At 33.3% G+C, this 27,699-nt stretch overlaps 1 protein-coding gene across 3 annotated transcripts; it reads right to left on the bottom strand.

The window, feature by feature from the left end:
• Positions 1 to 133: 133 nt before the first annotated feature.
• Positions 134 to 26,503, bottom strand: LOC146162973 (myc box-dependent-interacting protein 1-like). Of its 3 annotated transcripts, none has more exons than XR_014494515.1 (7): positions 26,316 to 26,503; positions 23,584 to 23,664; positions 4,418 to 4,472; positions 3,997 to 4,090; positions 3,160 to 3,240; positions 1,812 to 1,973; positions 134 to 201 (listed from the first exon to the last, which is right to left on the bottom strand). XR_014494515.1 is itself a non-coding variant. In XM_083381515.1 (6 exons), the coding sequence occupies exons 1-5, from the start codon at positions 11,711 to 11,713 to the stop codon at positions 3,201 to 3,203; spliced, it is 354 nt and encodes a 117-aa protein (XP_083237641.1). In that variant the 5' UTR covers positions 11,714 to 11,890; the 3' UTR covers positions 1,778 to 1,973; positions 3,160 to 3,200. The 3 variants fall into 3 exon arrangements, 1 of the variants encoding a protein (XP_083237641.1); XR_014494514.1 differs by lacking the exons at positions 23,584 to 23,664; positions 26,316 to 26,503 and adding exons at positions 7,922 to 8,002; positions 11,630 to 11,890; XM_083381515.1 differs by lacking the exons at positions 134 to 201; positions 23,584 to 23,664; positions 26,316 to 26,503 and adding exons at positions 7,922 to 8,002; positions 11,630 to 11,890 and having other exon boundaries at positions 1,778 to 1,973.
• Positions 26,504 to 27,699: the final 1,196 nt, after the last annotated feature.

Genomic DNA, 27,699 nt, shown 5'->3' with positions numbered 1-27,699 from the left:
CAACCCCAATTAAAAAAACTAAAATTACGCACAATAGGTAAATAATACAAGGCGTGGCGTGTTGCCCCACCCCTGCCCCTCAGTTCGCTTCCATCAACAGGAAAGCTAATAAATGTTTCGCATCACGGAGGGGCGATTGTTGGTCGCTCGAAGCAATCCAAGATCAGTCGAACTTCAGAAGCCTAAACGCACTCTTTTCTCCTGCAAAACACAAGATGAAAATTTGAAAGCTGATGAAAGTGTTTTCAACTGAAAGAAGAATTCCAATCCGTCACATCTGTGTACAACAATTGTAATCTAGCCCATCTGATGTTGTTGTATTTACATCGGGGGTAAATTAAAGAAGTGTTGTTAAACTGGGTCCGTAGGTGAGTTGAGAACCAACCAGCCACATATGCCCCCCACAGTTTATCAAGAGTTTCCATATTAATAACAACTGTTTTGTAAATGACTTTAAATTAGCGCAAACCCATCAATTAACTTATTTTCCTTGCTGAGAATGTTACTTCTCATACATTAAGGCTATTATGTCACACTGTTCGTATTTGTGGTTTAAAAAAATAATTACAATATTTAAGAACATGTAAAAAAGTGACAACATTTTAAATATTTTTTTAAGTTAAAATCGTATTTCACGGTCGTAGAAAGCTTGTACTAAATATTAATTTAGTTGCAGGGATGCCAAATTAGACATAAAAATGTAGTATGTAAAATCATTTAAAGATGCATGGTTAGAGAATGAAAATTGAACAATAGGTAAGAAGAGGCACTTTGCATAATAAGATCCATTATGTTTAGTATAATGAGCTAAAAGATGTACATTATGTAGTGAGTGATGTTACTTTTCACAATTTACATTAGAAAGGTGACAAGCGAGAAATAATTTAGGATAATATAGTAAATAAAAAAAAGAAGTCGCGAAGTAACGGTGATAAGAACTGCAACGGAAAAATACACCCGCAAGGCGAAAGTAGTGAGGTCAATGGGAAGCAACAGATACGCAAGAAGGAATTAGTAATAAAAATAAAATGAAAAAGAACTCGAGGATGGAAATGCGCGAATATACCATTTATGTATTAAACAAATACAAGGGGACTGAGAGCGTGTCCACGTTGAGAGCGGGTTTGTTTATACAGCGGCACAAGCCCGCTCTCAACGTGGACACGGTAAGGGGCAAATCATCATAAGGGCAATAATATTGCAACTGGGCAAAAAATATATAGTAGTCAAACAATAAATAAAAACACAATGGAACAGGGTTTACAAGACGGGACAAGAAAATCAAGCTGAACCCGATATCATTTTGTCAATATATTACACACAGCGTATTAATACAGAATTCCCATTAGTAAAGTTGGTTGCTATGTTTTAAAAAAAAGAAATTATGAAATATACAAACTACTTTTTTAAGTGGCTTAAATGCAATTTAGTTATCACAGGGTTTTAAAAGCAAATAGAATTGCTGTTTAACTATGAAATAATTTTAAAAAGATCGGTTATATCCAGTCCTCATAAAAAAACATTTGAAAGTGTAATAATATTTACAAATGATCAAATATTACATAGTTTTGTTTTTAGATAAATTTAAATTAAAAAAGTTTAATAATATATACAAACAATTTCACACCTTAATATTACAACGTTTTAAACCAAACAAACTTAAATCACAAAATCACCACTGAAACTTTGTATTACATAAATATATTTTTATTGGAAAAAGTTTGATAATGTTTACTACAAAATCAAATATTACAGCCTAATCCATATATTAGGGTTTTTAAACAAGAACAAATCAAATCACATAAGTTCACCTCGGAAAGTTCGTTGTAGAAAGCTTTCTCAGCAGTTGCGATGTTCGTAACAATGTCGGCGCACAGGACGACCCGCGAGTCGAAAAGGTCGGGCAGTTCTTCATGAAGTTGTGAGTTCAGCGTCTCATAAGTATCATGGGCCTCTGTCACGTGATCCTGGGCCTATCACGTGAATATCATGTTCAAAAGATAATCCGCAATAAAACATAAAGTATATGCGGAATGCAAGTTTATTTAAAATCTATTTTTTAGCAGTTTTATTTTGACGACCACTCAAAAGTTTTGAGATCTCCATTTTGTTCAAATATGTAAAAATACGCATAGTTGCTGAACGTTTGTTGATTGTTGGCATTTTATAAAACAAATGTAGAAATAAACTTTAAAAGGCCTACTTACAAAGGCAAACTGCTAGTTCTGTGCTGCAAGTACATAAGTAGGCCATAAGTTAAGACCAACTCAGTACAACCTAATATTTAAATGCAACGCCTTGAAAAACAACTTTTTTTAAGTACACAGTAAATATATGTGAAATTCAATCTATTGTCAAAATGGCTCTATATGTTCAATGAAACAGATGTACACACATATGTTTCATTGAATAAAATATATGGTACTGTGGATCCCCTTCAATATGAGGTTGCTTGTACTAACAAATTGAGCTAGTATTGGCGTATGGTTGTTTCTCGACTTGCTCCTCTCTGAGCCTGTGTAGCTCAGTTGGTATAGTGACGTTTCCGGTATGACCGAGATCGTGAGTTCGAACCTCACCACAGGCTATAGTAGGTAAATAGAAATAAAACATCATTGATTAAACGTTTTTAAAAACAACTGAGAATAAATATATTTTAAGAGCTTCGACATCAATTTCAAGTTAATGCAATTGCATTTATTTAATATAAGCCTATAAAAGAGGGGCCATATTTTGTTCCACATTTTCTAAATTTATTTCCTGATGAATTATATTTTCACAAAATTTGGTATCTCGCAGCGGTCGTCAATTCTTATCAGGCCATTTGTAATAAAAGCATCATGAGGGCAACAGTTTTACTTAATTGTTTAAATTTTTCTAAAATAACCAGGGTCTTGCTTTTCTTTGGCATTTTTATAGTTGTTTGTCTTTTTGAAATGACAAAAATCTAAAAGCATTTTCAAGAGTTTTGCACAAACACGAAAAAATAACGGCAGTCAGTAAAACATCTAAAACATTTTGCCCACTCAGCCAAGGCCCTAGTAATGCAGTACTTCATGTTGTTTAAATCAATGTTTTTCGAATAGGTTAAAATTTTAATTTTTTGGTCAAAAAGTAATCGCCCTAATCATATGTGTAAAACACTCAATTTATTCAAACCTGAGTAACATGATCTTGTAGGACAGATATGACCTCTGTGTTCAGTCAGGCATGAAGGTCACTGTGCAGAAGATTCGTCGTCTGAAAAATAAAAAAATTAAATTGGGTTGGAAGTATGATGTCCATACCTCATCCCGATAACAGTTTGATTAAAAATTTCAGGCAGCATTTGTGATTGAATGCAGCAATGATACAGGGTGCGGCAGAAAAACCTTACCACATTTTAAATTGTCACTGTACCAAAGCTGTAGCAGTCTGACAGGAGGTTGAATTGAAACTTTGCAGCAAATGACTTACCATTTGTGTTTCAGATGTTAGTTTTTATAAGTAAATAATGTTTTGTGCAAATTTAAAAAAATTTGTATCTGTATGTAAAATGGCCTGGACTGGCGAACACTGTGCATTTATTGTGGAAGATTTCGTTAAAAATGGGTAATCTGTGACTCGAGGGCGCCATCTACAGGATGTAATCTTTAAAACGTAGATACATCAAATGGTAACCTTTTGACTTTGAGATAAGACAATAAATGGTTTGATTGCTTATAAATTTTGTCTCTTTTTCATAGTTTGAAATGCGGTAGGTTTTTCTGCCGCACCCTTCGCCAGTCTAGGCCATTTTACAAACAGATACGAAATTTAAAAAATTTACACAATACATTACAGGTATCTGTACGAACCAAAGGTACATACTTCATTGCATTACTTCACCAAAAGTGTAGAACCATAAAACAAGAAATGTTTTGAAAAAAGTTCGCCCAGGTTAAGTGGATTGTGGCACAAGCTAGCATCTGATCAGTATTTCATTCTACTCACAACTTTATTTCAATCAACACTTACTTTTGAGAGTGTTGCGACCAAATCTTTTCCCATCCAACCGTCTTCGTAAACCTCTCCAACGATGCATAGAAATCATTGGCTGCCGACTGCATTGCTAAAAGTTAAAAAAAAAGTTTAAGCAACTTTAAAAAGCTAAAGTACTTTTGGTTTTAAAGAATCTCATGCAAACAATTTAATTTTTTTTTTCAGAAAATATATTTTTTACAGAAACTGATAATGCTTGTTGTTATGCGACGGAATATTTATTTTTGTGAATTTTAATAAATAATTTAGGCTTTGTATATGTTTTTTAAATCAACAGTTTAAATATTTAGGTTTAAAAAGCGAAAAAAGAAAATGTAACAACTATAATTCTCAAAATATCTTGTTAAAAAAATCAAAACTAATGAATCAGTAGAAATTTCAAAAATATGAACTTTACCGATTATGGATTGCAGGTATCTTTTCATATCTTGCTGGAACTTTGTAAACTGAACCTGAAAAATCAAGTAAATATTTAGAAAAAGTGATTTTTCAACCCATAGGTAGCGAACTAAAACTTTGTCGCCATTTGATCTGGTCGGGTAAAGACTAAAGTAATTCACATGCTTAGATTTATTGAGGTTGCTTCAAGCAAGATTTCTACTAAATTTAAAAAATTTGGGGAAATCATGAGTGAATTGAGTAAGCAATACAAAGACATCTGACTTGTTAATACTAATTTATTATGTTTTTCCCTTAAAAATGTTCAGCGGGTAGAATTAGGTCGGCAAAGCTTTGCTGGTATAGCTCAGTGTTTGGGACGCTGTGAAAAAAGTTAAGAAACACTAATATTCTAAGAATACAGTTAAAGTGTGAAAATTTATATTGAAGATTTTTTGAAACATTTTTACCCAAGGGAGTCTTAAACTGCTTGCAATTTTTTACAAGGGATTCATTTTTGCATATCTGAGTACTGTTAGATCAATTGAGGCCAAAATAAATAAAAAACATGATGAAAAATACAGGTTTTCAACTAATTTTTCGATTTGCCTGCAGACCTGGTAACATTCCATGGAGCAACACGTGTTGTTTTAATTACTTTTGACTGATAAATTACAAGCCAGAGAACACCCATTTCATTAAAAGCAATCACTCTAGTGATTCTTTAAATGTTATATACTTGTTTAAAACATGAGGGCTTATGTTTTTCAAAAAACCAACAGGATTGAAACAGTTTTATAATGAATGCTTTCAATAATCTTTGTTAATATTCACTGTGTGGCAGTGAAATAACAAATAATTCAAACTGTTGACACTAGTCTTTGGAAGAATACATTTTTTTAGGTTAGGTTTCATTGAAAATGAATTTGTGGCTAATTATGTAAAGAAAGCTTAAATGTTGACAAAACACTTCAAACATAATCAATTCTTTATCAAAACACTGAAATCTAGACTCTAAAAGCATTAATATTAATAAACAAGCATTAATGCAATACAGCTAGAAGCATTTAATTCACAAAAACAAAGATAACAACAATTTAACTAATATATATCAAACTGTTGAATCCACTGTAATAGCACTAGCATAATTCAGCAAAGATAATGTCATAACAAGGTGTGGGTTATTTATTAATGCCTTTGCTGGTTTTTAGTTTTATATTTTAGTGTTTTATTAAAATTATTTGGTGTCCTTCAGATATGTTAAAATTTTTATTCAATTAAGCTCGTTGAATATGTATTTGAGTTTATTAACCTATTGGTTAAGTTTTATTTTGCATTACACAAAGTTTGAATTTTTGAAAGCAAGAACACTCATTTTAAATTCTTATGTTTTTCAACAAATTATATAAAACAGATTTCAAACTATCCACGAAAAGCTACAAGAAATGGAGATTGAAGTGCCACAGGTTTTGGACGATGACTTAATTAACCGAATCTCACTTTCGAACAACAACAACAGTTTGAAACATGAGCCGCTGACAATACACACCACTGTGACATCATAATAGTAACACTTGAGAACACTTCAATAATAGCTAGAGTGAAAAGTAAGGGACTTAATAGACTGCTTTTGTAGCAAATACGTTTCAGTGTTTTTAATTTCCTTTACTACATTTTATTCGTTTTATCTTCACTTTATTTCCACAGTTAATGATGGCATGAGTTATTGCTAAAAGTTGGAAAATATAGAATCTGTTGATTGCATTGAATGTTATGACATTTAAGTTGTAATAGAAACTACTATCTCTTGCAATATACTGTTTTTAAAATTCTAAACTCTTTTCAACATTTTTCCAGTAGATTAGAATTCCCAATCTAGAAATTGCCTAAAATCATAAGGAATTGCAATTTGTTTCCTGAGAAATGTGAATGACAAAATTCTTAAATCAAAGGCAATTTTTAGGCTGTATTTTCAATTGCAGTTCAGATATTTGTTTTAAATGAGAAACTTAAAAACGCCATTGTACATTTTAAGTAGTTTGGGTCAAAATGGAAATTACATTAGAACTAGAATTTAAACATACAAGGAATCCCTAAATAACATTAGAATTAACTACAAACTAATCCAATTGATCGCAATAAAAACTATAGCTATCTAGTTATTAGCAAACGTGTTTCATGGAATAACAACACTATGATGTAATGCTTTGGAATGTGTTTGTAAAGTGGAGATATCTTGGGGTAATCATTAATCGAAATGCAGCAGCGGCTGGAAGTAGGTCACCGCAGGGAAATGCAAGTATTTGCAAGCACATATCTCCACCAAATATCACTACTCATAACTTACAACATAAGTAACTCAAATTAAGTATTTTGAGGAATAAGAGTGGTTTGCTGCTGTGCCAATCTCAGTAAGAAATTAAAATTCAAATAATTTTCAAAAGCTTGTAACTTGAAACTCAATTCATGTTTGCTAATTTGACAATTAAGGCCATTTGCCGGGATTTAAATTTTAATTTGTGAAATGACTGTTGTGACAGTGATTTCTAAACTCTAGTTTTTATTTTCACCTAAAATGTCTATTGTCCAAAAGCATTCTGAGTTTCTCGTTTGAAAAAAGTTTTTGGCCATGAAGCTGAAATGTTAGACCTAAAAATTGCCAATCTTGGTCCAAACATTTCAAATGCGACATAAATTCAAAACTTTTCAAAGAAAAAATTTTAGTTTTTTGAAAAACCTAAATTGGATCGCTCAATAGTTTTTGAATAGAATTCTAAAACAAAAGAGTTTAGATGCCGAGTTTAACACAACAGCAAACATAGTTGAAAATTTGGAAAGAAATGATAATTTAAGCTGACTGACAAAATTCAAAGACAACCAAATACTTGTGGCAACTCTTATTAGCGATAATATTAACAAATCATTTATAATCTGGTAATCTTAACTTATCATGATATGCTACATGACAGTTTAATAAAATTATAAATTATTTACCAAAGATAGTTTTAAGGAAAGCGCTATTAACACTGGATAAATGACAATACATTTATTACTATCTAAAAAAAAATACTATTGCTGTGCGCTTAAATTTGTCTAAATTCATTTGCTAAAAGTTTCTACTTTGACCTGATAAAGCAGCTTGTGCAAAAGCTTGTCGAGGATTTAATACAATTTGTTGTTTTAAAGTGACACCTGATTATCCTATTTAGAATCAGACAAATATGGACATTTACAAAGAATCAAATGTGAAAATAATTGCAGATATTTATTCGCTTTCTTTTTCTGATTGAATGGAAACAACAGAATCCCTATAGGAACTTCCTTTCGGCATATTTCAAGTGTTAGTGAAAAAACAATATTAGGTTAAGCAAAATGTAAGTTTACCAAGAACATAATTATGTATGTAGCTGAAGTGCAACTTTTCAAAATATAAATTTACCAATTCGCTACAAATCTGGTTTTAAACATTTTGGAGACAAAAGTGCAGGAAGTGACTCGTGGTTGTTATTTAATCAAGATTTACCTGTTGCTTAGTAACAAGGTGAACGTAATTGTCGATGATTTCATCCTTGGTTTCATCGCCGCGCCCGAGCGAACGCAGCATCTGCAAAACACAAAACACGATAACATATGACAAACGCAGAGAATGACTCGTACAAGTAAAAACAAATCCATATGGTTCATTACAAATACTACTGTAGGAAAAAAGCATAAAATTTAAATCAAACAGGAACACTTAAAAACATTATTTTCTCAAGGAATGGTGAGATTTTTGCAAGTTACAGTAACCATAGCGACTTCATTTCAAAAGAAATATTCAAAGAAACTATATTCAAGATTGAATCTCTAAGTCAAAAGTTTTATTCCGATTAAAATTTCTCTTTTTTAAATGTGTAAAGTGTGTAAAGTATAGTTGGTAAGATAACTATAAAATCCTAGTTAATCTGACAAAGTTTCCGCTTTCAAATAATCATGACTTACTTATAAAACGGAACAAACAATTAGGTTCATTGCAAATGTTCTATTATAAAAATTCAAATCCACTAAAAATTAAAAAACTCAAGTATAAGACTAGGGATGTTTAAAGTAGAATATTGAACCTTGGATTCCAACAAGCTGGACATGTACTACAGTTTCCAAATTGCTGGAAATAGCAGTTGTTAAGAATGTTAACATTTGTTAGAATATATTTTTGATTACAATATACACAGGTTAACACTGTGGGCCTTGTGGGTTGTATGAGCAATGAGTCCTCCTTTAACAGGGTTGGACCTAAGCACTCGCCCGCTCGCCAATGCGAGTGCAAATCCCGACTGGCGAGTGGCTATTGCCAGGAAATTTCAACTTGTGTTAAGCACCACTACTAAGCAAAATATTACTTAGCGCCAGTTATTTCCTTAAACACTAAGGTGCAAATACGTTCAACACTACACAAATAATAAGGTTAATCGAAGTCACGTTCGAAGCTCGTATTAAAGATTCTTTGTCCGTGGTAAGATCTTAATAAAGACTCTTTGTCCCGTTTTAAAAAATTGTTTACCGGCAAACAATCAAAGACGCTATTGCTGCAGTGGTAAATAGTTATGAGTAGGGATGTTCAAAGTAGAATCCCAAGGTATTCTAGAATAATAGGTTTCGAATCTAGAATAACGAATCCAGAATAGCGAATCCTAGTATCTTTTTATTAAATAAAACAACCTTGGTTTTGTTTGGGGAAGGGATTAATCTTAATCTACCCCAGAGAGCCTACAATCACAGCAATAAATCGCCCAAACAATTTGCTAACATGTGTACATTATAATAAAAAAATCTCCAATATGTTTAACATTCTTAACAACTGTCATTTGAAGCAGTTCTGTAAACTGTATTATATCAACTGTCCAGGTTGTTGCCAAAACTTATATTTTTGCCAATAGTGAGTACAATGAAACACTGCACACAGAAGTCTTAAGCAATTCGGTCCTGTTTTTCAAAGCATTGTTGGGTTTTAGTGCATCATTTTTGACTAACATGATCTGTTATGCAGTCAAATAATGTACTGCAAAGAATACAAAGTTACTATTGACATAACGAATTCTTGACAATTACGCTGTGAATAACTCCATAACCTCACTGAATATTGGCCTAAAGTTGACCTTAAGTAACCCTATAGCGCATTTTGTAGACGGTCAGCACGTTTTACAACGTAATGTTACTTTTGCAACTTAACGCATTTAGGGCAATTGCGAACTCCACACCAGACATTACACGTTAGTCGCTCGCCCGATAACGTTTGATTGACACTTAATTATTAGACGAACGTTATCGCGAGACGCGGTAATTGGTCGCCCGAAAAAACGCTGACACTGCACTACCAGGTTACATTTAAAGCAAGCACTATAAATCGGTCGCCGCAGCGACATGCCAACTTACCGCACGCGTTTGAACAATTAGGCGCAACAATCGGCGGTAAAACATTAAATTATATCGGTTCCAATTACCCGAAATAAACGGCAGAATTGGATTCGAATCCCATCTGGATTCGAATCCAAGGATTCGATATTCTACTTTGAGCATCCCTAGTTATGAGATTTATTGTTTAACTTAAAGGTTAATTTTTAAAAGTTTAACCCGGTCATTGATGCTCATGGAAAAGTTTATTGGACTTGCGATGTTCCCAGCGATAAGAATTTTACTTTTCTGTATTTATTGAATTGTTTGCATAAGAAAATTATAAGCAATTACTGGAGTTTTTGGTAACAATAAGTTTGAATGTAAATGTCTTATATTATTTGTAGGCAGTGTTTTTTAAGACGTTTAAGAGACCGAAACGGCCACTGAACACTACGGTATTTTAAAAACCATACAGCTGAGAATTACCAATTAGTTTACGTAGGTATGTTGTTGCGCTCTCTTAAGTTCATAGCCCCGCACAGAAACTCTAGTGCATACAGTTGTTAACTATGTGAAAGAATGGTGTAGTTGTAAATTTACAATTATTTTGTGATTATTTGCTGTTTAACCAGCTACTATACTGTTAGGCGAAGTTTTGCGTTTTGTTTCTAGCGCGAAGCAACCAGTGGTGAAATGTCCTTCAAGCATAGAAAAACCAGAATACGAAAAAAAAAGTGCGAGCATTTTAAAAAAAATGATAAACGAACAGGCCGTGGCTACTAAATTGTCAGTGTTATTTATTTCACTGAAAACTGTAAAAAATATTCACTGCTTAATGGGTCAATAATTTGTTGAACCATGCATGGAAATAAACGACCAGACTCTTAAAAAACAAATGTTTCGCATAGAAACCACAAGACAGGTTAACGATAACCCAAGAAATGGCAATTTGCAGACGGCGTGCCAACGAATTTGGCTATTGTTATTCCGTCTGGGCGAGTGCTGATGGATAGCTGCTCGCCTTGCTGGCGAGTATAAATTTTTTCTTAGGAACAACCCTGTTCAAACAAAATCAGGGTTAAATAATTCAATAAAAATATACTAGGATTCAATATTCTGGATTTGTTGTTCTAAATTCGAAATCCAAAGTTCTAGAATCTCATGGGATTCCACTTTAAACATTCCCCATATAAGACACATTCAGACTATTAAATAAAAAAAAATTCTGCCTAAAAAGGTCATTTTTTTCAATTACTGTAACTGTAAAAAAAATAAATACAACACAAAGTAAATAACTCAAACACAATGGAATCCTGCTTTAGAAAATCATGACCGAGTCTGCATTTGATTGAACCTTTCGACAAGATCTTGGGTGTGGAGCTTAAGTTTGCAGGTTAACTTTTTTATGCACACCAGAGGTGCAGAATCTTAATACAACTCGACCTTTTTAGAAAACCTGTCTGCATTCTGTAGCTGTTGCACACCCAACCTTTTTATAAAGCAATTTGTGTGTACACTACAATTTTATTGAAAATTTAGCGAGGTTTGGTGATTTTAGGTGTTTTTTCAGCAGACGCTTGGATAAAACAAAGTATGAAGACTCTAATCTGAAACTCACAAGATGAACCAAAACAGATGCTAGAGAATACATTATTTTCTGAAATAAAAAATTTACACATAAATTTTGAAAAAAAGTTGAAATGTGGTTGAATCTGGAACGTCGTTGTGCATAAAATCATGATTACACAATTGCACACCTGAAAATTTGGCTCTGCACACCTGATGTCCTCAAAAAGTGTAATCAAGTGCAGACTAGCACACAGTTAGTAAATTGACGCAGCCAACATTTGATACTGACCTTTTCCCGACCTCTGAACGCCATTTTCGTGACGTTACGCTTCAACCGAGCGCTACTTTCCCTTCTATTTCCAGAGTCCGACATTTTGTCGCAAATTTATGAAACAATTTGAAATTTAAAGCACAACTGAATTCTTTGATTTTATACTTTATGTCGTAATACAAAACATATGTTCGACTGAATTTTAGTTTTGCAGCCTGTTTGGAAATGGTAAATTGATGTTAAAACTGAAAAATTATAAAAAAATATTGCTAATGGTACGTAAAATTCTTAAAAACCTGTGGTCTAAATGTTAATTGGAAATCCTATCAAACTGAAACTTTCAACCCATAATCTTGTAAGACCCAAGATTGCATTCTGTAATTTGTGGCCGTAAATAATTTAAACCAAAAAATACTTTTGCATAAATCTTTTTTTCAAATTCGGCATAAGTCTAGAATCTTACAAATTTTTTTTTAAGTAACCAAAAGAGTTGTCCAAATTGAAACTGCAATAAATAAATAAATAAAGTGGTAAATACTTCGATAAACCCAAACACTTACTCGCAACCTAAACCAAATAATGTTAGCAATATAAACCCCCGGACAAAAATGGGCGCTGGTCTAGAATCCTACCACAGTTCTAAAATCAACGCACAAAATTTGGGTGTGGGTGGGTCAAGTATTATTATATTCTTTGTTTAATAATAATACTTGACTTACCTTAACTAACCCAAACGCTAACCTGTACCCTAACCCAAATGGTGTTTCATTGTGGTAGGATTCTAGACCAGCGCCCAAAAATGTGCTTCGGTTACCGTATTTAACTCCCAGTTTGCAATTTCAATTTTGACGACTGGTTTCATAATTGTTTTTCATCATTGTACAAAAAGGTGGCAGAATTCTGAGCCTGTGTCCCAAATTCGGCGCTCTTTCACTATTGTACGTAAACATTAATTAAAAAAAAAACTTTCTTCAAATGCCGCATACCACAACACATATTGTTTGGGTTAGGGTGCGGGTTAGCGTTTGGTTGAGGGTGGGTCAAGTTATTATTAATAATAAACATAATATTACTTGACCCACCCTCACCCAAACGCTAACCCGCACCCTAACCCAAACAATATGCGTTGTGGTATGCGGTATTACTTTGTTTTGTTTTTTGCATAACTTTTCACGTACATAAGTGAAAGAGCGCCGGATTCTAGACCAGCGCACTTAGCCAGAGCCTAAATAATGTGCGTTGATTTACTAATGGTTTTGTTTATTTACAGTTTGAACGCTGTGGTAGAATTGTAGACCAGCGCCCAATTTTTCGCCTTTTGTATTGCTGCATTCCGACATAGTTTTTTAACTGTACAATATTAAAAAGTTTGACGAAAACTTTTGCAAATGTTTTTATTTTGCTGCAAAATTTTTGTTTCGCCCTTTTCATAGAATACTTAAACACAGAGTAACTTCGAGTCCAAATCAACACTGACCTCTAAACTGCAACCTCGAGTCCAAATCAACACTGACCTCTAAACTGCAACCGATTCCCGTCAAATTAAAAAACAAACGAATTAAAACTGTTGTTAAGCTTCGATTGGAATCACAAACTTTCTAAATTGACAATTTAAATTGCTTGCAAACATAGTTGTTTGAATAATTTGCTTAAATGTGGCGATTTATCAAGTTAGGTGATTTCTCTAGCACCGTCTACCGGTTACTTTTAATCCACCGATAAAAACTCAATTTTTTCTGTTGCTTTAAATCTGTGGTTTGCTGAACTTTAACTCTATCTGAGCAGGTTTGTGTGACAAAAACACACTTAAGGTATTTACCCTCAGGATCAATTAAATCTACGTGATTGGGTATTTCCGCATCGATGAGAGGCTTCAAGCAAAATGTTTGGCTTTCAAATCTAACGCTCTTTGACACCAAAAGCTAGCCAAAACACAGGGGTCAGCGCACAAATGTCACGCCAAATTAAACATATTTATCCTAAATATTTAAGAAAAAAAATTTCACGCTAACTATAACAATGTTCTATATTTTCTAAATTAAAAGAAATATTAGAAATATAAAAAAATATTAATATTTAATATTAAAAAAAAATATCAATGTTCAATATCATATTCAGCATTTAATATGCGTATTATCGCGAATTTTCATACTACCAACAACCGACCAAAATAGACCAAATATCAATTTACACACTGGCAGACCAAATAATTCGTGTAGCGCTTTATCATACCTTTCCAACGATGCCAAACATGACCTGGTGAAATTCGAGGATATCGGCTTTTATCGTCGATAACCGATATTAATATTTATAGGCGATCGCGGTCAGTTTTAAACACATGTCACTTGCCCAATTCAATTCGCAATCGAGCGAAATTTTACCAAGACACTTTCTACAAGTTCAATTGCTGTTGACGAACCAGGAACATCTGGTTGAATGTTCTGAAAATCCTCCTCAGAAATGTTTGTTGTTGCAGAAGCCGCAAATTCATCTTCTTCGAATATATCTTCGTTAATCGAAAAGATTCCACATTTTCTAAAAGTATTTACAGATAGTGATACAGTTGCAGCTTTCCCAAACGATTGAGAAACAGCTTCGGCGATTTGAAACTGTGTAAATGCTCTTCCTGGATGCTCACGCAACCAACGTTCAATTGCTTGTTCGTAGTACACGCGAAAAGGTTTAAAGAAGGACACATAAAGTGGTTGTAATTTATGAGTGGTATGTGGAGGTAAGCTGACCATCACTATGCCATTATCAGAAGCGTAATCCAACACTACGAGACTCTTAGTATGCGAAGAATGGCCATCTAATACCAGTAAAATTGTTTTTTCCTTCTGGCAACTTTTCCCTAATTTGTCGCACCAGATTTTTAAAGTGAACTATTTCAGACACAAAACACAAAGCTGCTTTTAGGTTATATGTTAATTTTTCTTTTTTATACTCGGTTTTACCCAAATACAAAATATTGGGAATTAACGGTGACCAAGAACTAGATTTTCGAGCCACGCAGATAAATCACATAATTAAACCCGCCATTCCATTAATGCCGCTTTCACACAAGCTGTGGGGTGTTACTCTGATTGTGGGGAAGCATTAGATTAACCGATTTCAGACACACTTAACGTCAAACAGATTAGGGACGACCAGCGCCTTTGCTTTTTGCAGTTTACGCCTAACGCCTTTCGATCACCGCGTGAAGCATAAAAACACATCTCATGATTTGAAATTTATATTTAGTGACACGCAGTTCAAACGGTAAGGCATAAGTAAAATGGCATTTAAATAAGTATTTTCAGTATTCATGCCTCTGACGAAGGTCTTACGCTATCCGTAACATTACTTTTCTGGGGGTATGTTGATTGCCACATTTATTTTTTATAATCATGTGTAATCATGTGCAGGGGGGGCTAACCAATCAGATAACAAGATCCACATTTTGTTACTTGGTTAACCGCTAAGGGTCGCACCTTGCACCAGAGTTTCAACCTTATAAGGCTGACGGCACCCCTCAGAAATAATTAATAGATTGCGACACCCTTACAAGATTTTTCCGTAGGTAATCCACTAGAAAGTTACAATAAACGGAACTGGAACAACACACATCAACTCTACACAACTTACGAAGTTTTAATTTGATTTATTCCACTCTAATCTTACACAAAAAGTTGAGCAAAAATCAGATTCTTAAAGATTGACAAATATGTCGCGGCACCCTTGAGGATTAGAAATGGCACATTGAGGTGCCGCGGCACCCTGGTTGAGAAACACTGCTTTACACACATGGAACAAAGTGAATAACCAATCACTCCATTTCTTACTCACTCCCACAAAGCGATCGCAGAAAGCGCGAAAAAAGTGCCTTTATTTCGTTAAAATTTTAATTTAGGAGACGCTACGATTGGATAAAAATACACATTTTTCGATATAATGTCCTATATACATAATACTTGGGCATATTTTTTGCGTAACTTATCTTGTTTGAAAAGTGTTACTAAAAATACAATGGCCTGAGGAAAACAGCCTGAGTCGAAACCGACAATAACTTTACAAAAATTTTTTTCGAAGAAAATGAAAATATACCCAAAATAAGTAGACCATTAACACCTAATGACTTTAGGCCAATTCCTGTTACCTCTATTTTTGAAAAAGTATTGCACCATCAACTTCTTAATTTTTTGCAAAACATGAAACTATCAGTAAACATCAACACGGATTTAGGAAATATCACTTAACCTCACTTGCCGCAACAGAATTATATAAAAACATATTAAATAACCAAGAAAAATATGGATATAGTTGTATAGTTTTCCTTGAATTAGCCAAGGCCTTTGATGCCATAGACAACCAAATATTACTTAAAAAACTAAATCATTATGGTATCAGAGGCCCACCCTTTGAAACTAATAGAAACTTTTTTAAGGCACAGAAAGCATAGTAAAAAAATAGGAAGAACTCTTTCTAATCCGTCGATGCCTGTATGCGGTGTCCCACAAGGTCGTATATTAGCACCTCTCCAGTTTCAAATTTACATTAATGACTTACCAATAAACTCAAATATAAATTGTAGTTTATACGCAGATGATACTGTTATTTATATCTCCCATAATGACATAAAACAGCTTCAAAAAATAATTAAATAAATATAGAAAAAATTGAGCACTGGTTTCGGGCTGACAAACTATCAATTAATCATTCTAAAACACATTACTTGGTAACCAATTCAAATTTCAGTATTAAAATAAGGGTGAACAAACTGAAACAGGTAAATTCCACTTAATATTTAGGCCTCATCATAGATGATAAATTGTCATTTAAACTTTATTTTAAAATGATTGAACAAGAAATTTTTAGGGAAATTGAACTCTTATCAAAAATGAAATACTATTTAGACACTTCGCCTTTTATATTATAGATTAAACAATACTCATCTTTGATATTGTGTTGTAACCTGGGTAGAGCTTATCCGACTAAATTAAAACATCTTGAAGTATTACAGAATAGGGCAATCCACATTTTAAGCGGCACCCCTCCCCAAATACTTACATTCCCATAATACAAGGCTGCGGGGTAAACAAAACTATTTTCAAGTCGGCGCCTCCACCAACTCAGGAAGAAAAAACATAGGATTTTTAAGGCCAAAATATTGGGCGAATTTAGAGATAAATATTAAACTATTACCATACAAGTGATTTGTTAAGGAAGTTAAACTAATGTTGTTGAACTCTTACCACGAGGGAACGTAAACACAAAATCTAAACAAACCCAAGGCAAATATAACGGTTAAATTGGCTAATCTGCGAAACAGGCGCAATAATGAAGTATTTTACACAAGAAAAAAACACTAGTTAAAATTTTAGGTACAAAAACACTGCGTGCAATCAGTTCTGCATCAATAGTTGTTATAAATCATACCATTTATTCCTCTGTTTCCACCCGATCCGTCAGAAATCAGTGCAGTTCTAAGCAAAAAGGTCTACGAAAGGATCAAAAAGTTCGACTTTTAGACTTTGAGGTCGTGGACAATGCACTAATTTGCATTAACAAATGTGCATAAGAAGATTAAGTTTAACAATACTTGACCCAACCAAACCCAAACGCTAACCAGCGCCCTAACCCAAACAATGTGCGATAATTTAATAATTATAACGCTTCAGGCCCCAATACATCAATTTGTGACGTAATAATCTTAAATACAATGGACGAGAAACCATCCGAGTTAGGGCTTTTTTCCCCAGCATTTAAAGAATTATTAAAATAACGCACATTATTTGGGTTTGCGTTAGGGTTTAAGTGGGTCAAGTGTTATTAATCCTATCTCATACTTTTTTGTTATCTTTTCTGAACTTTTAATGAATATTTTTAATTAATCTACGCCGGGAGTTTACCTAAAGGTCCAAATCAGTGCATTGCCAGGACCTCAAGGTCTAAAAGTCTAGACTTTTCTGCCATTGGATGGCCTGATTGTCGTAGATCTTTTTTCTTAGAAATGCACTGATTTCTAACGGATCGGGTGAATCAGTTCTGCACCAATTACAATTATAAATCATAACATTTATTTCTCAGGCAACTTTGGATTTTACGTGAAAATAAAACGTTACGAAAATCAAACTGAATAAAATAAAACAATGCAGTGAACTTGATGTTGGCGAGGCAATTACAAACAACAGTAAAGTATAAAAACACCGACTTAATAAGAACTAACAAAACGCTAAAATGTGTGGACAGTAAAGTACCGGGGTGGCCACCAAACAAGCGAGGTCGTCAATCTCGTCGAAGCAAAGTTGTGAAGCGACGTTTGACTTTGGCGCAAACTCACTTATTACAAGGCAGCGAGCAAAACGGCAAAGCTCAAATAAACACGGCTGTGGTTTGGGAAAGAGTCGGCCAAACATGAACAAAACAAAAGTAACAGCGGTCAATAAAGAGGGATGACGTCACATGTTGCCTCTTAATCTCCATAAGAACACACTTTTCTTTTATATAAGTTTTAGGTTGAGAGGTGTTAGTTTTGAAACAAAAGCGACATTAGAAAGATGTTATTAAAAAAACGCCTTTATGTATTGTTTAAGTTGCGATGAGACGCAAAGATGCCTTTTAACTAAAACCATTTTATCAAAATGGAACATACTAGAAACCCAATGAAAAAAATTAAAATTACGCACAATAGGTAAATAATAAAAGGCGTGGCGTGTTGCCCCACCCCCTTGAACCGTCCCTGCCCCTCAGTTCACTTCATCAACAGGAAAGTTGATAAATGTTTCGCATCACGGAGGGACGATTGTTGGTCGCTCGAAGCAATCCAAGATCAGTCGAACTTCAGAAGTGAAAACGCACTCTTTTCTCCTGCAAAACACAAGATGAAAATTTAAAAGCTAATAAACGTGTTTTCAACTGAAAGAAGAATTCCAACCCGTCACATCTGTTTACAACAATTGTAATCTAGCCCATCTGATGTTGTTGTATTTACATCGGGGGTAATTAAAGAAGTGTTGTTAAACTGGGTCCGTAGGTGAGTTGAGACCCAACCCTTAACATCTGCCCCCCACAGTTTATCAAGAGTTTCCATAATAATAATAACAGTTTTGTAACTGACCTTATATTAGAGCAAACATATTGCAAACCAAAACCTATTGATGCATGGTTAGAGAATGAAAATTGAACAATAGGTAAGAAGAGGCACTTTGCATAATAACATCCATTATGTAATGTATACGGAGCTAAATAATGTACATATGTAGTGAGTGATGTTACTTTTCACAACTTACAATAGAAAGGGGACAAGCGAAAAATAATTTAGGATAATATAACAAATAAAAAAAAGAAGTCGCGAAGTAACGGTGATAAGAACTGCAACGGAAAAATACACCCGCAAGTCGAAAGTAGTGAGGTCAATGGGAAGCAACAGATACACGCAAGAAGGAATTAGTAATATAAATAAAATGAAAAAGAACTCGACGATGGAAATGCGCGAATATACCATTTATGTATTAAACAAATACAAGGGGACTGAGAGCGTGTCCACGTTGAGAGCGGGTTTGTTTATACAGCGGCACAAGCCCGCTCTCAATGTTGACACGGTAAGGGGCAAATGATCATAAGGGCAATAATATTGCAACTGGGCAAAAAATATATAGTAGTCAAACAATAAATAAGAACACAATGGAACAGGGTTTACAAGACGGGACAAGAAAATCAAGCTGAACCCGATATCATTTTGTCAATATATTACACACAGCGTATTAATACAGAATTCCCATTAGTAAAGTTGGTTGCGATGTTTTAAAAAAAAGAAATTATGAAATATACAAACTACTTTTTTAAGTGGCTTAAATGCAATTTAGTTATCACAGAGTTTTAAAGGCAAATAGAATTGCTGTTTAACTATGAAATAATTTTAAAAAGATCTGTTATATCCAGTCCTCATAAAAAACATTTAAAAGTGTAATAATATTTACAAATGATCAAATATTACATAGTTTTGTTTTCAGATAAATTTAAATTAAAAAAGTTTAATAATATATACAAACAATTTCACACCTTAATATTACAACGTTTTAAACCAAACAAACTTAAATCACAAAATCACCACTGAAACTTAGTTCACCTCGGAAAGTTCGTTGTAGAAAGCTTTCTCAGCAGTTGCGATGTTCGTAACGATGTCGGCGCACAGGACGACCCGCGAGTCGAAAAGGTCGGGCAGTTCTTCGTGAAGTTGTGAGTTCAGCGTCTCATAAGTATCATGGGCCTCTGTCACGTGATCCTGAGCCTATCACGTGAATATCATGTTCAAAAGATAATCCGCAATAAAACATAAAGTATATGCGGAATGCAAGTTTATTCAAAATCTATTTTTTTAATAGTTTGATTTTGGTTACCACTTCAAAGTTTTGAAGATCCCCATTTTGTCCAAAAAAGAAAATGTAACAACTATAATTCGCAAAATATCTTGTTAAAAAAATCAAAACTAATGAATCAGTAGAAATTTAAAAAACATGAACTTTACCGATTATGGATTGAAGGTATCTTTTTTTTTTTATCTTGCTGGAACTTTGTAAACTGAACCTGAAAAATAAAAATAGATATTTAGAAAAAGTGATTTCTCAACCCATAGGTAGCGAACTAAAACTTTGTCGCCATTTGATCTGGTCGGTTAAAGACTAAAGTAATTCACATGCTTAGATTTATTGAGGTTGCTTCAAGCAAGATTTCTACAAAATTTAAAAAATTTGGGGAAATCATGAGTGAATTGAGTAAGCAATACAAAGACATCTAACTTGTTAATAATAATTTATTATGTTTTTCCCTTAAAAATGTTCAGCGGGTAGAATTAGGTCGGCAAAGCTTTGCTGGTATAGCTCAGTGTTTGGGACGCTGTGAAAAAAGTTAAGAAACACTAACATTCTAAGAATACAGTTAAAGTGTTAAAACATTTTTACTCAAGTGTCTTAAACTGCTTGTAATTTTTTTACAAGGGATTCATTTTTGCATACCTGAGTACTGTTAGATCAATTGAGGCCAAAATAGAAAATAAAAACATGATAAAAAATATACGGTAAGTTTTATAAATTAGATTTGTTTTTGTTTTGGACTGCAGACCTGGCATCAATCTATGGAGCATCGGTGAAGAAGTGCTGTTTAAATGCATCATCCGACTAATAAATTATAAGCCAGATAACACCCATTTCTCCGAAATTACTGTAGTTATTCTTTAAATTTTATATACTTGTTTAAAACATGATGAGGTCTTAAGATTTTCAAAAAACCAACAGGATTGAAACAGTTTTATAATGAATGCTTTCAATAATCTTTGTTAATATTCACTGTGTGGCGGTGAAATAACAAATAATTCAAACTGTTGACACTAGTCTTTGGAAAAATACATTTCATACAATACATCAGGTTTCATTGAAATGAATTTGTGGCTAATTATGTAAAGAAAGCTTAACTGTTGACAAAACACTTCAAACATAATCAATTCTTTATCAACACACTGAAATCTAGACTTAAAAAAAGCATTAATATTAATAAACAAGCATTTTGCAATACAGCTAAAAGCATTTAATTTACAAAAACAAAGATAACAACAATTTAACTAATATATATCAAACTGTTGAATCCACTGTAATAGCACTAGCATAATTCAGCAAAGATAATGTCACAACAAGGTGTGGGATTAATGCCTTTGCTGGTTTTCAGTTTTATATTTTAGTGTTTTATTAAAATTATAAATGTTGCCTTGGTGTCCTTCAGATATGTTGAAATATTTATTCAATTAAGCTCGTTGAATATGTATTTGAGTTTATTAACCTATTGGTTAAGTTTTATTTTGCATTACACAAAGTTTGAATTTTTGAAAGCAAGAACACTCATTTTAAATTCTTATGTTTTTCAACAAATTATATAAAACAGATTTCAAACTATCCACAAAAAGCTACAAGAAATGGAGATTGAAGTGGCAACAGGTTTTGGATGATGACTTAATTAACCGAATCTCACTTTGGAACAACAACAACAGTTTGAAACATGAGCTGCTGACAATACACACCACTGTGACATCATAATAGTAACACTTGAGAACACTTCAATAATAGCTAGAGTGAAAAGTAAGGGACTTAATAGACTGCTTTTGTAGCAAATACGTTTCGCTATTTTTAATTTCCTTTACAACATTTTTCTTCACTTTATTTCCTTGTAATTTGATTAAGAACTGTTTCAAAATTAAACTCACTCCACAAACAATTTAGTCACATTTAGGCAAACATCAGATTTGGACAACTAAACTTTTTTGACGTATTTCTAAAATTAGATTAGAATTCTCAAAACTAGAAATCAACTAAATCAATTAATAAGGAATTGCAATTTGTTCCCTGAGAAATGTGGATGACAAAATTCGTAAACCAAGATTGGCAATTTTTAGGCTGTATTTTCAATTGCAGTTCAGATATTTGTTTTAAATGAGAAACTTAAAAACGCCATTGTACATTTTAAGTAGTTTGGGTCAAAATGGAAATTACATTAGAACTAGAATTTAAACATACAAGGAATCCCTAAATAACATTAGAATTAACTACAAACAGATCCAATTGATCGCAATAAAAACTAAAGCTATCTAGTTATTAGCAAACGTGTTTCATGGAATAACAACACTATGATGTAATGCTTTGAAATGTGTTTGTAAAGTGGAGATATCTTGAGGTAATCATTAATCGAAATGCAGCAGCGGCTGGAAGTAGGTCACCGCAGGGAAATGCAAGCATTTGCAAAAACATATCTCCACCAAATATCACTACTCATAACTTACAACATAAGTAACTCAAATTCAGTATTTTGAGGAATAAGAATGATTTGTGCCAATATCAGTAAGAAATCAAAAATTCAAATACTTTTCAAAAGCTTGCAACTTGAAACTCAATTCATGTTTGCTAATTTGACGATTAAGGCAAGTTGCCACTATTTAAATTTTAATTTTGTGAAATTACTGTTGTGACTGTGATTTCGAAACTCTAGTTTTTATTTTCACCTAAAATGTCTATTGTCCAAAAGCATTTTGAGTTTCTCATTTGAAAAAAGTTTTTGGCCATGAAGCTGAAATGTTAGACCTAAAAATTGCCAATCTTGGTCCAAACATTTCAAATGCGACATAAATTCAAAACTTTTCAAAGCAAAAATTTTAGTTTTTTGAAAAACCTAAATTGGATCGCTCAATAGTTTTTGAATAGAATTCTAAAACAAAAGAGTTTAGATGCCGAGTTTACCACAACAGCAAATATAGTTGAAAATTTGGAAAGAAATGATAATTTAAGCTGACTGACAAAATTCAAAGACAACCAAATACTTGGGGCAACAATTATTAGCGATAATATTAACAAATCATTTATAATCTGGTAATCTTAACTTATCATGATATGCTATATGACAGTTTAATAAAATTGTAAATTATTTACCAAAGATAGTTTTAAGGAAAGCGTTATTAACACTGGATAAATGACAATACTTTTATTACTATCTAAAAAAAAAAATACTATTGCTGTGCGCTTAAATTTGTCTAAATTCATTTGCTAAAAGTTTCTACTTTGACCTGATAAAGCAGCTTGTGCAAAAGCTTGTCGAGGATTTAATACAATTTGTCGTTTTAAATTGACACCTGATTATCCTTTATAGAATCAGACAAATATTTACAAAGAATCAAATGTGAAAATAATTGCAGATATTTATTCGCTTTCTTTTTCTGATTGAATGGAAACAACAGAATCCCTATAGGAACTTCCTTTCGGCATATTTCAAGTGTTAGTGAAAAAACAATATTAGGTTAAGCAAAATGTAAGTTTACCAAGAACATAATTATGTAGGTAGCTGAAGTGCAACTTTTTAAAGTATAAATTTACCAATTCGCTACAAATCTGGTTTTAAACATTTTGGAGACAAAAGTGCAGGAAGTGACTCGTGGTTGTTATTTAATCAAGATTCACCTGTTGCTTAGTAACAAGGTGAACGTAATTGTCGATGATTTCATCCTTGGTTTCATCGCCGCACCCGAGCGAACGCAGCATCTGCAAAACACAAAACACGATAACATATGACACACGCAGAGAATGACTCGTACATGTGAAAACAAACCCATATGGTTCATTACAAATACCACTGTAGGAAAAAAGCATAAAATTTAAATCAAACAGGAACACTTAAAAACATTATTTTCTCAAGGAATGGTGAGATTTTTGCAAGTTACAGTAACCATAGCGACTTTATTTCAAAAGAAATATTCAAAGAAACTATATTCAAGATTGAATCTCTAAGTCAAAAGTTTTATTCCGATTAAAATTTCTCTTTTTTAAATGTGTAAAGTGTGTAAAGTATAGTTGGTAAGATAACTATAAAATCCTAGTTAATCTGACAAAGTTTCCACTTTTAAATAATCATGACTTACTTATAAAACGGAACAAACAATTGGGTTCATTGCAAATGTTCTATTATAAAAATTCAAATCCACTAAAAATTAAAAACTCAAGTATAAGACTAGGGATGTTTAAAGTAGAATATTGAACCTTGGATTCCCACAAGCTGTACATGTACTACAGTTTCCAAATTGCTTGAAATAGCAGTTGTTAAGAATGTTAACATTTGTTAGAATATATTTTGATTACAATACATACAAGTTAACACTGTGGGCCTTGTGGGTTGTATGAGCAATGAGCCCTCCTTCAACAGGGTTGGACCTAAGCACTCGCCCGCTCGCCAATGCGAGTGCAAATCCCGACTGGCGAGTGGCTATTGCCAGGAAATTTCAACTTGTGTTAAGCACCACTACTAAGCGAAATATTACTTAGCGCCAGTTATTTTCTCAAACACCAAGACGCCAATACATTCAACACTACACAAATAATAAGGTTAATCGAAGTCACGTGCGAAGCTCGTATTAAAGATTCTTTGTCCGTGGTAAGATCGTAATAAAGACTCTTTGTCCCGTTTTAAAAAAACAAATGTTTACCGGCAAACAATCAAAGACGCTATTGCTGCAGTGGTAAATAGTTATGAGATTTATTGTTTAACTTAAAGGTTAATTTTTAAAAGTTTAACCCGGTCGTTGATGCTCATGGAAAAGTTTATTGGACTTGCGATGTTCCCAGCGATAAGAATTTTACTTTTCTGTATTTATTGAATTGTTTGCATAAGAAAATTATAAGCAATTACTGGAGTTTTTGGTAACAATAAGTTTGAATGTAAATGTCTTATATTATTTGTAGGCAGTGTTTTTTAAGACGTTTAAGAGACCGAAACGGCCCACTGAACACTAAGGTATTTTAAAAACCATACAGCTGAGAATTACCAACTAGTTTACGTAAAAACATGTTGTTGCGCTCTCTTAAGTTCATAGCCCCGCACAGAAACTCTAGTGCATACAGTTGTTTACTATGTGAAAGAATGGTGTAGTTGTAAATTTACAATTATTTTGTGATTATTTGCTGTTTAACCAGCTACTATACTGTTAGGCGAGGTTTTGCGTTTTGTTTCTAGCGCGAAGCAACCAGTGGTGAAACGTCCTTCAAGCATAGAAAAACCAGAATACGAAAAAAAAGTGCGAGCATTTAAAAAAAAATGATAAACGAACAGGCCGTTGCTACTAAATTGTCAGTGTTATTTTTTTCACCGAAGACTGTAAAAAATGTTCACTGCTTAATGGGTCAATAATTTGTTGAACCATGCATGGAAATAAACGACCAGACTCTTAAAAAACAAATGTTTCGCATAGAAACCACAAGACAGGTTAACGATAACCCAAGAAATGGCAATTTGCAGACGGCGTGCCAACGAATTTGGCTATTGTTATTCCGTCTGGGCAAGTGCTGATGGATAGCTGCTCGCCTTGCTGGCGAGTGTAAATTTTTTCTTAGGAACAACCCTGTTCAAACAAAATCAGGGTTAAATAATTCAATAAAAACATACTAGGATTCAATATTCTGGATTCGTTGTTCTAAATTCGAAATCCAAAGTTCTAGAATCTCATGGGATTCCACTTTAAACATTCCCCATATAAGACACATTCAGACTATTAAATAAAAAAAAAATTCTGCCTAAAAAGGTCATTTTTTTCAATTACTTTAACTGTAAAAAAAATAGATACAACACAAAGTAAATAACTCAAACACAATGGAATCCTGCTTTAAAAAATCATGACCGAGTCTGCATTTGTTTAAACCTTTCGACAAGATCTTGGGTGTGGAGCTTAAGTTTGCAGGTTAACTTTTTCATGCACACCGGAGGTGCAGAATCTTAACACAACTCAGCCTTTTTATAAAACCTGTCTGCATTCTGTGGCAGGTGCACACCCAACCTTTTTATAAAGCAATTTGTGTGTACACTACAATTTTATTGAAAATTTAGCGAGGTTTGGTGATTTTAGGTGTTTTTTCAGCAGACGCTTGGATAAAACAAAGTATGAAGACTCTAATCTGAAACTCACAAGATGAACCAAAACAGATGCTAGAGAATATATTATTTTGTGAAATAAAAAATTTACACATAAATTTTGAAAAAAAGTTGAAATGTGGTTGAATCTGGAACGTCGTTGTGCATAAAATCATGATTACACAATTGCACACCTGAAAATTTGGCTCTGCACACCTGATGTCCTCAAAAAGTGTAATCAAGTGCAGACTAGCACACAGTTAGTAAATTGACGCAGCCAACATTTGATACTGACCTTTTCCCGACCTCTGAACGCCATTTTCGTGACGTTACGCTTCAACCGAGCGCTACTTTCCTTTCTATTTCCAGAGTCCGACATTTTGTCGCTAATTTATGAAACAATTTGAAATTTAAAGCACAACTGAATTCTTTGATTTTATACTTTATGTCGTAATACAAAACATACGTTCGACCAAATTTTAGTTTTGCAGCCTGTATGGAAATGGTAAATTGATGTTAGACCTGAAAAATTAAAATAAAATATTGCTAATGGTACGTCAAATTCTTAAAAACCTGCGGTCTAAATGTTAATTGGAAAGCCTATTAAACTGAAACTTTCAACCCATGATCTTGTAAGACCCAAGATTGCATTCTGTAATTTGTGGCCGTAAATAATTTAAACCAAAAAATACTTTTGCATAAATCTTATTTTCAAATTCGGCATAAGTCTAGAATCTTACAAATTTTTTTTTAAGTAACCAAAAGAGTTGTCCAAATTGAAACTGCAATAAATAAATAAATAAAGTGGTAAATACTTTGACAAACCCTAACACTTACTCGCAACCTAAACCAAATAATGTTAGCAATATAAACCCCCGGACAAAAATGTGCTTCAGTTACCGTATTTAACTCCCAGTTTGCAATTTTAATTTTGACGACTGGTTTCATAATTATTTTTTATTATTGTACAAAAAGGTGGCAGAATTCTTAGCCTGTGTCCCAAATTCGGCGCTCTTTCACTATTGTACGTAAAAATTAATTAAAAAAACAACTTTCTTCAAATGCCGCATACCACAACACATATTGTTTGGGTTAGGGTTAGCGTTTGGTTGAGGGTGGGTCAAGTTATTATTAATAATAAACATAATATTACTTGAACCACCCTCACCCAAACGCTAACCCGCACCCTAACCCAAACAATATGCGTTGTGGTATGCGGTATTACTTTGTTTTGTTTTTTGCATAACTTTTCACGTACATAAGTGAAAGAGCGCCGGATTCTAGACCAGCGCACTTAGCCAGAGCCTAAATAATGTGCATTGATTTAATAATGGTTTTGTTTATTTACAGTTTGAACGCTGTGGTAGAATTGTAGACCAGCGCCCAATTTTTCGTCTTTTGTATTGCTGCATTCCGACATAGTTTTTTAACTGTACAATATTAAAAAGTTTGACGAAAACTTTTGCAAATGTTTTTATTTTGCTGCAAAATTTTTGTTTCCCCCTTTTCATAGAATACTTAAACACAGAGTAACTTCGAGTCCAAATCAACACTGACCTCTAAACTGCAACCGATTTCCGTCAAATTAAAAAACAAACGAATTAAAACTGTTGTTAAGCTTCGATTGGAATCACAAACTTTCTAAATTGACAATTTAAATTGCCTGCAAACATAGTTGT

The sequence above is a fragment of the Ascidiella aspersa genome, chromosome 2 (genome assembly GCF_963924565.1).
Source record: "Ascidiella aspersa chromosome 2, kaAscAspe10.2, whole genome shotgun sequence".
NCBI classification, from domain to species: Eukaryota; Metazoa; Chordata; class Ascidiacea; order Phlebobranchia; family Ascidiidae; genus Ascidiella; species Ascidiella aspersa.
This window is presented reverse-complemented; position numbering and strand designations above follow the sequence as displayed.

Coding starts and splice junctions, on each gene's coding strand:
- LOC146162973 (XM_083381515.1), bottom strand. CDS start 11,713: ATGTCGGACTCTGGAAATAGAAGGGAAAGTAGCGCTCGGTTGAAGCGT. Junction 8,003..11,629: donor CGTTCAGAGGTCGGGAAAAG/GTCAGTATCAAA, acceptor TGTGTTTTGCAG/ATGCTGCGTTCGCTCGGGCG. Junction 4,473..7,921: donor ACCTTGTTACTAAGCAACAG/GTAAATCTTGAT, acceptor TTGATTTTTCAG/GTTCAGTTTACAAAGTTCCA.